Source organism: Uloborus diversus, chromosome 1, assembly GCF_026930045.1.
Source record: "Uloborus diversus isolate 005 chromosome 1, Udiv.v.3.1, whole genome shotgun sequence".
NCBI classification, from domain to species: Eukaryota; Metazoa; Arthropoda; class Arachnida; order Araneae; family Uloboridae; genus Uloborus; species Uloborus diversus.
Window position 1 is genome coordinate 101,139,919 of NC_072731.1, and position 14,544 is coordinate 101,154,462.

Below are 14,544 nucleotides of genomic sequence, written 5' to 3' on the forward strand. Positions count from 1 at the left end.
ATACTCCAAATGAGGTCTTATTAAACTCCTATATAAAGGCAGAAGAACTTTCTTAGATTTGTTTGAAATAGATCTATTGATGAACCCAAGCATTTTGTTGGCTTTGTTACTAGCAATACTGCACTGTTGACTAAACTTGAAGTCCTGATTTATAAAGACACCCAGATCCATAACATTTTCTGCCTGATTTATGACTGAACCCTGTAAACGATATCTCATACACTTATTTCCATGACCTAAGTGTAGCACTTGACATTTCCCTACATTAACTGCCATACCCCATTTATCTGCCCACTTAGTAATATGGTAAGGAAAGGTTCGAGGTCTCTCTTGCTGAAATGTCAAAAAACAAAAGGGGGATTCTCAAGATGTATTCATTTAACAATTATAAACCAAATATTTCAAGGAACGGCGTTCTCCCCTCCAACGAAACTGCAGCAACGGCAAGGGGTGCTAGATTCCCTTTTAAAACACATGTACCCACAATACCGTAAATACAGTCAATTCGGATAACTCGAATGTAAAGGGTCCGACGAAAAACTTCGAGTTATTATCTATGTTCAGTATAGCAAAATTCGTTGCTTTTCACGCCGCAAACATCTACCGATAGAAGGCATGGTCTTGAATTCGATACTGTTGGAACCACTTGAATAGAGCTGATTCCCCTTCAGGAAAGTTGCACATCTTCATTCGTTTCAAATTCGGATGCATGGATTTTTAGATTCCTTTCAATGTTATGAATAAAATTTACTTTACTTTCTAAATCCAAGGTTTTCATCTTTCGCTTAGACATCTAAAAAAAATTCTATCTCTCTCTCTCTCTCTCGGGAACTTATCAGCAAATGATTGAACAAAAGAATGAAGGGGAACACATCCTAACTTAGATCAGCCTTTGAATAAAGGTACAATAAGTTGACTTGGCAGCTTTACAGCTTAAAAGCAGGTTCGTAGTCCAGCAGCATGTCTAAGTGTAAAAAGTACAGTACAACAAAAGAAAACAAGCTATACTCATTTCCGCACGTGTAACTCCTTCAGCGCACATTGGCTCAACAGGTGTTATCCTTGCTTTAGAGGTCTATTGTTCAGGAATTGCAAGTGAAGATGAATAAATTTTTCTCTCATAATCACTTGAATTTTACATTTTGTCTTTTTTTTTTTTTTTGTTCTTTCAAAATAAATTTTAAGTCATCTTTAAAAAAAACTTGGAGTTAAAGGAAGTTAACTTTTGAGATATGCAACATAATTAGCATGGAATTAAAGACAAAGGAATCGGAACTTAATAAAAACTTCGAGTTATCGCGAATCGACAGTAGTTTGAAATTTAATTTTCCAAAATGTAATTTTTAGACTGTGTAGGCAAATTTAATGTAAAATGGGAGGGTAAGTTGAGGCCTGTAATTTGAAGAGTCGGTGTGGGGGGGGGGCAATTCTACCCCCTCACATTGATAAATGAATTTATTTACACATAAGTGGGTGTGGAAAAAAAATCGAGAGGGCATCCTTTTACTCCCCCTGGAAAATTTCGAAATGACACAGGCCTGGATATAATATGTAGCTCTCTTTTCGTAGAAAGTTTTCGAAAAGTCCTAAGATGCAATTTCAACAAATTTTTAGCAAAAATTGACCGGGAGAGTGGAGGAGTGAAGGCCCTCCCTTTTGAAATTTTTTCTGAAACTAAAGGCCCAAAACAAAATTTTAGGCTCTTTTTTGTTTCGTTATTTGACAAGACTCCCTCTTGGATCCGCACTTTGGCACCATTCTAGAATTCGCCACCAGGGGGAATAAAGCTCCCCTCCCCCCTAGATTCTGCACTGTTTCTGACAGAAATTGAATTATCAACTGTCTTTTTTTATACAAATACAAAAGTGACGACCAGCAACAGACTCTGGGCTCAGCTAGACTGGTCCTAGTTAATTTACAATCCCCAGTGAAGATCAATGGCCCTCTTAAAACTGTCTACTCCTTTGCTCATTACCACCTCTTCCGGTAAGCTGTTCCAAGGATCCACTACCCTGCTAAAATAATAATTTTTCCTAATATCCATGTTAGCCTGAGATTTAAATAGCTTAAAACAATGACCCCTTGTCCTGTTTTCAGGGCTAAACTTCAGCCCAGTAACATCTTTCATTTTAATAAATCTAAACAACTGAATCATGTCCCCTCGGTCTCTTCTTTGCTCAAGACTGTACATTTTTAACCTTCTAAGCCTGGAATCATCGTCTAAGTGAGAAAGTCCATTTATTAGCCTTGTAGCTCGCCTTTGAACCCTTTCCAATACATTAATGTCTTTCTTAAGATAAGGAGACCAAAACTGAACAGCATACTTCAAATGAGGTCTTACCAAACTTCTATATAAGGGCACAAGAACTTCTTTAGATTTGTTTGAAATAGATCTATTGATAAACCCAAGCATCTTATTGGCCTTGTTACTAGCAATGCTGCACTATTGGCTAACACACTTATTTCCATGCCCTAAATGCAGCACTTGACATTTCCTAACATTAACAGCCATACCCCATTTATCAACTCACTCCGTAATATGATCTAGATCCTCTTGCAGCTGTTTTGCTTGTTCTTCATTATCTACAGTCCCCATAACTTTGACATCATCAGCAAAACAATTCTTGTTCCCAGAAATATTTTTGTGAATATCGTTCATAAAAACAATGAACAAAACAGGCCCTAACACTGATCCTTGAGGAACCCCGCTTAAAACCTCACTCCAATTAGAATAATTTCCCCTTACAACTACCCTTTGTTTCCTTCCGGTCAGCCAGTTTTTTACCCAAATGAAAGTTTTCCCTCCTATTCCTGTATCAGCTAATTTGCTAAGTAGAGCAACATGCGGTACCTTATCGAAAGCTTTTTGAAAATCAATGTAAACAACATCTACAGGCTTCTTATTGTCCAAAGCCATGGTAACTTTGTCATAGAAATGTAATAAATTAGTTGCACAAAATTTTTGCCTTTCCTGAAACCGTACTGAAAACTAGTCAATAGATTATTAGTCTCTAGAAAATTTACTATCTTAATTTTTATCAATGTTTCAAAAATTTTGCAAACCACCGAAGTTAGACTCACAGGTCTATAATTTCCCGCACTCCCTTTAGACCCTTTCTTGAAGAGCTGTGTAATGTTAGCCAGCTTCCAGTCCTCTGGCACTGTCCCCGAGTTATAAGAAGCATTGAAAATATTTACGATTACATCTGCTAATTCCTCCGCACATTCAACTAAAATTATTGGATAAATATTATCAGGTCCCGGAGCCTTAGGACAGCAGAAAGATTCCTGATCATGAAAAGCAGTAATAGTTCGTCAAGAAACCAGAGGAATTGCTTTTGATGTAAAATGCTTGCTGTTCATCTGTTAAGCTTTAAAATTATGTATTTTGACCTTTTGTTCTCACTTTTATACTCATGCCAAATTTTTTTGCATCAGGCAGAATTTAATAGGGCTCGACCGATGGCATTTTTTGGCCGATGGGCCGATTGTTCAAAGATGGCCGATTGTTTTCCTCCAAATGGCCGATTGCCGATGACCGATGCCGTTGGCCAATGGCAAAAAAAAAAAATCTAACAGAAATAAATTGATAAGATTGTCAGAGATTTGAAGAATCATTGATTCATTTCACTTTACTTCCTTTCTACGAATAAGGAATTGTAATCACAAAAAAAAAAAAAAAAGAAAAAATCAGATTTCGACCTAAATTTTTATTTTACGATCACCCAATTTAAACTTCAGAAGTTTTTTCGGCATGCATATGTACCTAAGAACATATAGATGACCGAAATATCTATTTCGAACGCCTCCTTAGTTAATTATCGCAAATTCTCTTGTGATGGCTTCATGCGCGTAAACTTGCGTCACTCAAAAACGTTATGAAATAGTAAGTTGAAAACTCATACGTACGTAGTATCATCTAAAAGTTCGAGGACAAGTTGTTTAAAACCTTACCCTGAATAGTTCACATTACCGAAGTACATCTATCTACAAAATACTCACCTTGAATGACTATGCACTTTTGCCAACGTTGATCTGACAAACAAATAACATAACGTTTCGTCGGACTTAGCTCCGTGTGACTTTTACCTGTTCCCAGCAAAAAAAAAAAAAAAAACATTTGCATGGATGCCGCTTCTTCCATCAGGAGAAGATAAAGCTGCATTACAGAAGGTAGCGAAAAATGGCTTCCAGGAGTGTTTCCAAGAATTATATGAAAACTGGCAGAAGTACATAGTCTCTCAAGGTGCCCTTTTGAAGATGGATGTGCTTAGGTAATGTGAACTATTTTGGGTAAGGTTTTATACAGCTTGTCCCCCGAACTTTTGGATTGTACTATGTACAATCTGCATAGGGTGTAGTTATGCTTCTCCTTTTTTGACTGCTGTATGATGGAAGAGAAAAAACAACATCAAAAATAAATAAATTAATTAATTAATAAATAAAATAAAATAAAATAAAAATAAGGGAAGAAAAACAAAGAGACTGTTTAATAACCAATTGGCTTTTTTTAAATTGAACATATAACTAAGATTTCAGTAATATTGTAATAATGTAAGGATTTAGGTACACTAAACATCGTTAAAAACATTAAATTATGTTGTTTAATCATTCAAAAAAAATTAAGAATAAAACTATGAAACTGTCAACAAATTACGCAATTAAAGTGGAAAGATTGCACGTAGACATTTTTAGTCATCAAATTAAACAAAAAAGGGAACAGATAAATTATAATATTAAATCATAATAAGAATATTTTTATACTTATTTAAAATTTATGAAAGGAAAAATTTGCATTTTTCATAAAAGCTATAACTGTGACATAAATTTTGCGAAAAAAAAAGAAATAGCCATGAAAAGAGCGAGGTTCTTAAAATGCAGCCACAATAAACAAACTCAATATTTACATCAAGTTAATAACTGAACACATATACTACTTGACCTGATGTTTTCACACGTAATATTGAACAATTTGATTGTTTAATCTTTTATAAAGCACTACAAACAAGTTCAAATTAAATTTTGAAATTTAACATTAATTTTCTGAAATTAAAAAAATTGCATAACAGAAAATCCTTGAAACTTTTCTATAACATATTATTAAAAATATGATGAAAACAAAAGTAACTTATTCATTTATTTTATATATTTATATAAAAAAATAGTTACTTACAACAGAAAAAAAAATCGATCGCTATTAATGATGCAAAAAAGATGGCGCATTACGAAATATAGGTGAAACAAGTATAAGAAATACGCAAAACGATATTTTTTGGCCAAAATAAATAATTGCTAAATATTTAAGAAGTGCTTGAAACGACGAGGATGGGTTAGGGGGGGGGGGGGAGGGGTCACCCTCTGATTTTGGAGTGACTCACAACATTAAACTTCGGCCTCATTTTTTTTAGTACAGAACCGCTACCACCAACGCCTCGGAAGAGTTTCTGAATCTACTTCAGCACTTTCGAAGAAAAAATTCAAAAGTCCCTTTGGTTTCCGAATTTTGTTTCCAAGCAGTTTATCAACTGCTGCAAGTGCCTTTTTGATGCATTTTGCATCTTGTTTCCTGAAGTGAAGCACAATCGACAAAACATATAGAACTGAAAAAGGTGAGAAAGTGTGACCTTTTTTCCTGTAGGATATAATCAAACACAAAATAACCTGTTGTAAACTCATAAAAATAATTAATAAAATGCAGAAAAAATGACAAAAAATTGTTTGAGGTAATTTAAAATTTATTTTTGTATAAATGCCTTTGTCCAAGTTGTATTACCTACAAAGTTTTTCTTAAAAACACAATATCTTGGGCTTTATAAAAATTAATTAAAAAGTAAACATCAGACACATTTTCATACTGTTTTACAAGCAACTCAAAATACCAGTTTTCAAAAGTTTTAGTACATGATAGCATTTGAGATCGTTAAGTGTAATTATTTACAGTGCCCAAAGAAACATATAATTGCACACAAAATTCTTTGGAAAATATATCTATTCATACATTAAATAACTTTCAAATGTTTTGAATTTGTACAGTGTTTTAGAAATTGTAAAGACAGTACCAGCCTTCCACTGACTAGATAAGAAAAAATAAAACTGAATATTGAAATTCATTTTAGTAAAATTCAATAATTGGCAAAAAACTAAAAATAAAGATCTCAACGTACATTGAAAAAAAAAAAAGTAACTGCAAAATTACAGAATGTATATTCAACCAAATTTTACATAAAGAATCACTCTTATATATTTTGCTTGAAAAAGACCCAGATATGATATATAATGCATTTCAACTACTTACATGCATAAGACTTGATTAAATGGATATATTTTCCCATTGAATGCGGAATTGTGAATCTTCAAATCTTTTCTCCTTTTATTTAAAACTCTTAATTTTACAACAATGAAGTTACATTTTAAGAAATAATTTTAAAGACAAATTTTAATTACTTTTCTGATTACAAATGATCAATACTTGCATAGACATGATATGATATGCAATAAATAAGCTCATTGTAGTTAAAATTTAAATTGAAACACAAAATGTTTTATAAAGAATGCTTACTTTTTTTTTATTAGCTCTCATAATGTACGTAGGGATACCATGTATTATAATGCAATAAAAATGTAATGCATATTTTAAATGGTTTCTAAAAGGAACAGTTCACCTGTCATGTAGGACACTACTCTTGATATTGGCCTATTGTAGCTCTTTTTCAGCTAAATAAAAATAACCCCAGATTTAGTCCTCAATTGCATTTTTCGAAGGATTGCTTGTTATAATAAATGGAATCCATTCTTATTTTCAAAAACTGCTATCTGCTCTTCAGTCATTTAAAATAAATTTTTCATTTCCTATATTTTTTTCTTTTTGTTCAAAATAAAAATGGCTCTGCAAAAAAAAAAAAAAAAAAAAGACGAAGCAATTGAAATTGGTGCATTGAACAAAAATATTCTCAAAATACATAAAAGTAACTTTAATTTTGTTGTGATCACTCTTTTCATTTTTTTTTTTTTTTACATATGCACACATATTACACACAGGTCCGTAGCCAGAGCCAGGTCAAGCATTGCCTGTAATGGGAAAATGTTAGTCCACATTGAGATATTCCATAGTAATTTTTTTCTTTTAATCAAATTCTCCATACAAATAAACAAATAGGAAAGAGGCATGGCGGTGTAAGTGAGATCAGAGCTTTAGAATTCATATATGAGTTTTTTTTCTAATGCAGTGGGATTGCACTCAGAAAATGGATACTCTAGGTACATTTCCATCGGAAATTTTTAGAATTAAGCATAACGAACAAGAGGTGATTTAGCTTGTTTTTATAGGGGTTCATTATTGATATGTGAACACAAAAACTGGAAGGGAAAGTGTAAGTACCATTTATAAAATCTGATGCCCGACCTAATGTTTGTTCCTGGTTATGAGCCTGATTACAAATACAGTAGAAATTCTTGTACCTCGTACTTTTGCAAGTTCCGATGATAAGCCACAAGAAAAAATGATTGAAACAAGCCTTATGCAATAAAGAAAACAATAATTAACATTATTTTTAATTTAATAACTTTTTATAATTATTTGAATGATAGTTAAGCAGCCAAAAATTACCTATTAAAAATAATCACACAAAGCACTTAACTGACACTTGATAAAATATACACTTCCCTAATCTTATTTCTAACTTAAATAATAAGTTATTATTAACTTAAATAGCAGTTAATCATTTAGACAGACGCTTTGTACTGTGTTTATGTGTTCTTTAAAATTAAGTCATCCCTTACAACCTTTTCATGAACTATGCCCCCCCCCCTTCCCCAAAATCTATTACACTTAAGGAATCAAAATAAATTCCTTCAAATATTACAAAGCAGGCTCCTTAGGATAAATTAAAATTGCACTAGAATTATGAGAGCAAACGTTTGAAGTAACAAAAAGTAAACATTCAAATGATCATATGTTAAGCACGGAGTACACTAGGAAGACCAAATTAAAGTTATACAATTAGAACAATGTAACTATTTTTTTATTATATAAAGTATTTTCTAAAAATAATTTTCATGTTTCAATGCCAAAAACAAAACTTAGAAACTCCTATACAACTTCCCTCTAAAAATATACAAGTTGTACAGGCCTGTTTGTAAAAACAGTTATCCACATTGTCAGTAACATTCTCGATTTATATTGAGTATTTATCTCACAATTGTACTTGATGCTGTATTAAATACATTTGCAGTTTTCATGTAATCAAAATCTACAAATGCATCCAAAATCATGTACTATGCTAACATGGATCATTTAAATGACAGTAAAATTAGATAATTTTGTATCAAAATTATTTTTTTATGTTACAAGTACAAATGAAACATTTTTAAAACTTAAATACTGTTAAAGCATAAAATAAATGCAGTAATAAAAGAGCAATAATGATGTAAATCAAAAATAGAACATAACATTCTGTATAAACATATACTTGGACCTTGAACTGTTATCAAAATTGATGCCAGTTGAAGACTTGATAGTCAGACAATACCTTTGTCTGAGAAGCGATACTCCAAAATATCATCCTCAACTATGATAAGCAGCATGAAAGAAAACAAGAGGTAAACAAACAAAGAAAATAGTACCAGTAAATGCATCAGCAAACAATCATAGCACATTCAAATTTGAAGAGCAAACACAAAATGATTTCTTTGGAAGCAACATAATGTGCAAGAAATTTTTTTGAGAAAATGTCAACAAAAGTTGAGTAAATTTTCAACTCTCTCTGCTTCAATTTACATCATTTAAACTTCTAGTTTTTAGTACCCTAGCAATATGAAACTCAACCTATGAAGAAAACAATTACTCCTAATATTAAACATACATGTAAGCATTAGTGATAATTTTTGTATTTTTAAGGAATCTAATTTATAACCCAATTAAAAAACTAATTCAGCACAAGCAGTTGTTAAGGTAATCGAAATTTAAAGTTTATAGATTGAATAAAGAAACAATTTTATAAATTCATTACCTATTGTATACAATAAATTCATAGGATAGTAGCTCATTCTCAGAAAAAAAAACAACACTAAAACACACCCAACATTTACTTAGAATTTAGTATCTCGTGAAGCTGTCCAGTTTACATATTCAAAAACTCAAAACTTTATTCAAAAGATTCCAGGGGAAAAAGAAGAGATCTAATAAGAATTGAACACAGTACTCTTTATCTAAGCATATTCAGAGTTTCCTTACTGTAAAGGTACCATAACAGAGGAATTTTTGCTAGATTTATAATTTAAAAGAGTAAGTTCAAAATTTTTATTATTTGCGATTATAAGTACAATAATGACAGATCATAGTGATAAGATGATATGCAGTAAAATATTATGCAATCAGGATTCCCACATGTCATTTTTTTACCCTACATTTTAATGCAGATGCATCAATATTTAAAAATATTTGCACATAAACACTACTTATTAAAATTATCTAACATCTAAAAAATTAAATGCTTCAAATAAAATAAAAAATAAGTTAACTACCAACAAGACATTGAATTTAAAGATAAATTATGTTTTCAAAAATTAATAAGTTAATCACTTAAGGAGATTATTTTGCCATTGTGAAATCGAGAAAGTTTCCTTTTGGAATCTATAAATTGTCTTTAACACTATTTTATTTGTGGCACACATGTGAAGTTTCAAACAAAAATTCAAACGTTTAATGAAAGGAAATTATTATATATTACTAATAAGAAAAAGGACAACATTAAAAAACAAGTGGAAGAACAACTTTCTAGCAACATGACATAAAAGCAACTATAACGATGCAATCTGATGGTAATAAATGCATGAAATTTATGAATACATATATACACACAGCAAAAATGTAGTCCATGCCAACACTGCAAATTAGTTTGCAATAAGCATTTTAGCAAAAAGATTCACTTAAAGATAAAAAAACAAAGCTCATTATCTCTTGACATTTTACAAAAATAGGTCAGAAATAAATAACTAATTTATTAACTAATTTTTAATTTGTACATGCAGTTTTCAAAATTTAACTTTTTGTTTAAAAAATATTAAAACAAAGCAGTTAAACACAACATTACTCACACATTTTAACCATGTAACTGAGAGTTTAACATTTTTAAAATTTACACAAGAAAAAAACAGAAAACATGCATCAGAAAATGATAAATATTAAAGTCCAGAACTTTTGTTGTGAAAGCAACACAAATTTAATTTATGACATGCATTAATATGGCGAAATATTAAACAAAACTCCTTATTTGAGAGGAAAATTTATACAACATTTACAAAAAATTCACATGGATTTCCCATAGCAGCTCTAAAAGATTGAGAACTACCGGAAAGTTCAGGAGGTATAGCATCCAATCTTGGAACATCTTGTGTGACATGAGTGTTGGCACTGCGATCACTTCCACTACTTCCAGCACCACAGTCCACTGGGTTAGTAATCCTTCGGCAACTTCTTTGGCTGGCAACTTCAGAATCGCTGCCACCTGGACTTCCAGATTTTCTTTCCTTGTCTTGCAGCATGTCTCCGCCATTACTGCTACCACCTATTAATGTTAAAAATCTTCATCAATCCATGGGGAAAACATTTTTTTAAAAATTGCACGATGCATCATTAGTACTGATTTTACCAGTTATATAAGAAATTTCAAAAAGTCATATTAGAGAAAACACCCGATTATCAAATGTTGGATTATCTGCGGGTGTTTTCACATTTTTAAAAAAAAAAACTAATGATTGTATTACTGTCCCCTTTTAGATTTTACATATATTTTTTATATTCAATGTAGCAATGTTTTTAGTTGTAATTTAAATGTATGTGTGAGCATTATTAATATTATTTTGCTATTGCGTACACAAAGTACAGTTGGCTCTCTGTTTAACGATGCTCTATTTAACGACTTTCTCTATTTAATGACAGCGTTTCACAGTCCCAGATGGTCCACTATAGTGTTAAAAGCATTCTATTTAAGGACGCTTTCTACTTAAGGATGATTTTTTGTGGTCCCTTGAAAGTGTTAAACAGAAAGCCAACTGTAAATTTTTTTACCTATTATTTGCATTATCCACGGTTTTCCCTTATCCGTGGTTACCATGACACCCAATTTCGCGGATAATCGGGAGTTTACTGTTTCTTTTCTTCACATATTTCTGTGTTTTGTCTTTTGATCGAACAAAAAAAAAAAAAAAAAAAAGAGTTAAAAAAAAAAGTCCAAAATGATTTCCAAAATCCCTTTTTTCTGTTTCAAAATCCAAAATTCCTGTTGATTAGTAGAATAGGAAGAAAATAGTATTTCTGTAGTTTAATGGCAAACTATAACTGTAAAAACAATCTTTAGCACTGAAAGAAAGAACACACCGGCTTTTTATATATGGATACAATTCAGGGTGATGGCTGAATGAATGACTTCGTTTGCTGGCCATTGACAGTTGTGCTCAAAAGACAATAGATAGAAGAGGAAATGGAACTTGAATGGCTCACGAAAGTTACTGAAATTGCATGTTAAACAACTATGCATTTAATGTTATAACTTCTCCACAAAAAGGGAACATCTAATGGCAGCAAAAACTTTACGCATTGATTGCAGCAGCTGTAGAATGTGCCATTAATATTAAAAATGAAGAGTGCAAAACTAGAATCTGATAGCACCTCAAACTACAATGCCAAGGACAGACTGGTACAGAGGTCAATTCTAAAAATTTTTTCCCCAAGATGATTTTTTTGAATTGTTTTATTTACACTCCTGTTTGTGAAAATTGCAACACCATGAAGGAAGCATCATAGTTGAATGAAATTTAATACAGTTGAGTGGTAATAGTACAAATAAATTATTACATTTTCAAACCACATAAACAATAAAAAGAGATAGAAATTAGTATTTTGTGTGTCTACTACGCGCAGCAATAAGAGCTGATAAACGACTTGGCATGGAGTGAAACAAAGTTTGAATATTTGCCTGTGGAAGAGTATTCCATACTGTTTGTATGCACAAACAAAGCTCGTCTGTCGAAGGAACAAGACGAGGATCACGAGCGAGACGCCGCCCAACAAAATCCCAAACATGTTCAATCAGTGACATATCCGGGGAATATGCAGGCCAAGGAAAAAGCTGTACCTGCTGCGAATCAAAGTAGTATTTAACAGTCCTGGCGACATGTGGACGGGCATTGTCCTGCTGGAATACTGACCCTGGCAATCCTTGCAGGAAAGGAGTAGCTCAGGGCTGTAAAACTTCGTTTATGTATCTGGTACTGTTCAAATTGCCCACAATTCGTAGCAATTGTGATCTTCCATGATATACTATGGCACCCCAGACCATAACTCCGGGTGTTTCTCCACTTGGCGTTCGATCATGCACTCCAAAATGTGCCATTCACCGGCATAACGCCTGACACGAATTTGGCCATCATGGTGCCACAAATTGAAGCGGGATTCGTCAGAAAAGGCGACCTGCTGCCAATGAGCATGCCAGCTTCTATGCACATTGGCATATTGTAGTCGCAGGCGGCGATGGTTTTGCGTGAGAGGAATCCCGTATAAAAGAATCCTTGCGCGCAGCCCACGCTGCAGCAGACGTCTCCGAATTGATAAAGCACACAATGAAACACCTATACCATTGTGCTGCCAATTGTCTAGAAGAAGCCGAGCTGTCTGTCCACTCTAGGATTTCTGAGCTGTCCAACCCTCGTCCGTCCACTGCTTCCAAACACGCATGATTATGCTGCTGTTATGCTGCACACAAGTGGCTACTGCACAATAAGACAAGCCAGTTTCCCGAAGGCTGACGATTCTGCCCCGTTCAAACTCCGAGATTTGCTCAAATTTTGCTTGCTTTCGTCAAAGAGGCATAGTAAAGATTCAGTTAACGTTTAATCTAGCATATAACCAGCGATAATCATACATGCATCGCTAAAGCCGTCTATTTATATTCAGTTCAATCCGCCATTAAGCCGGCGCTGCACAGCATACACATGCACTACCTGTAATTCTAATTATTTGCATACTAAGCCCTACTTGACATTTCCTGCAATTTTCAGCTCACTCGCGTTAAGTCATTCGTGGTGTTGCAATTTTCACAAACAAGAGTGTATTTATTTTCATTGTTTGTGTGAAAATGCTGGTGAAAAAAAGAGAAATGAATGACTGCAAAATCCTAATTATACAAGAAGAGCACCCTCATTACATAAATAAGAAAATAATATTAACAAAAATTTAGGCATTTAAGGAGATAGTTTCCATGGTTAAATATATTTTCACCACATTAGTTGTGAAGTGGAAAACTAATCGGAATTTTTTTTTATGAATTTAAATTTAATTTTATCAAGTCAAAGGTAATCTAGTTTTTAATTAAAAATAGATTTGCACAGAAAATGCAACAAATCCTTCAAACCATCTAAGTTCACCACTTTGTTCATATCATTTTCCTTTTAAAAGTCATAAGGTTCAATTTATTTAGGTCGCAAATAAACTTATGATTTTGTCAGATTTCTAATAAAACACTTATTTCATATGAATTTCATATAATCAGATTTTTGTTTCAATTAATCTATAGGGTCTGGTGGGGTAAAGTGGTCATAAAATCGTAGGTTTTCAACTTATGTGAATAATAGGTACAATAAATTCTTTAAACATTTAAACTTTTTTTGTTTTTATTTTACATTGCATGATTAAAGAACACAGTACGTTGAATTTTAGGAAAATAAATATTGATTTAGGTAGTATTATAACACTTTCTTTTCCCTTTCTATTTATGACCACTTTACCCCATGGGGTGGGGGAAAGTGGTCATAGCGTGGGGTAAAGTGGTCATAGTTAAAAATAGATGCATAACCATTATAAACAACCCTAATATTTGTATATTTCGGTTATTTTTATGGTTACAATTATATGCACAAGCATATGTGTGTATACACGAGTATATACGTGTCGTGTAAACATTAGTAAACACGTTCATATATGAGTAGATACATGTATGCATCAGATACATGCATGCTCGTGCCTACTCAAGTATATACGTGTATACAGGAGTATATAAGCATGTATACGTGATTACCTACTGGAGTGTATACGTGTCTACACGAGTATATACGTGTCACGTGTACGTACGGGTATATACGCGTGTAAACGAATATCATATGCGTGTATGCACTTCTATTTCGAGTACATACGTGCATACCTGAGTATATACGTGTACAGTAGACGTATACACGCATATATATATGTGTACATACACACACATCCGGGTATACACGAGTTAATTCGTGGATACATCCAGTGCGTGTTTGGTACGTGTCTACTCATATATATGTATATATATTGTGAAGCACGAGTATTTACGTATGTACGCACAAACACGATTATATATCTGTATAGACGTATATACGTACATTTACGTGTATACACCAGTACATGTATGTATACACGATTATATAAGCTTATATACATATGTGCCTGCAGAATGAGCAAAAGCTCTTAAACAAAAATCTAAGGAGTGTGAAAAGGGAGGATAAGAAGCAAAGAATTAT

The 14,544-nt window shown here is 32.7% G+C and overlaps 1 protein-coding gene across 3 annotated transcripts in view; it reads right to left on the reverse strand.

Annotated features, from left to right (window-relative positions):
* Positions 1 to 5,728: 5,728 nt before the first annotated feature.
* LOC129216223 (segment polarity protein dishevelled homolog DVL-3-like) overlaps positions 5,729 to 14,544 on the reverse strand; it is a 63,438-nt gene continuing 54,622 nt past the window's right edge. Inside the window, exons 18-19 of one of the 3 annotated variants that reach the window (XM_054850525.1) lie at positions 10,350 to 10,565; positions 5,729 to 8,567 (exon numbers count right to left, since the gene is read on the reverse strand). In XM_054850525.1, coding sequence (XP_054706500.1) covers positions 8,518 to 8,567; positions 10,350 to 10,565 — 266 coding nt within the window. In that variant the 3' untranslated portion in view covers positions 5,729 to 8,517. Of the gene's footprint in view, positions 10,566 to 14,544 lie in introns of all 3 variants that reach the window. The other 2 variants (XM_054850589.1, XM_054850455.1) reach the window with 2 other exon arrangements.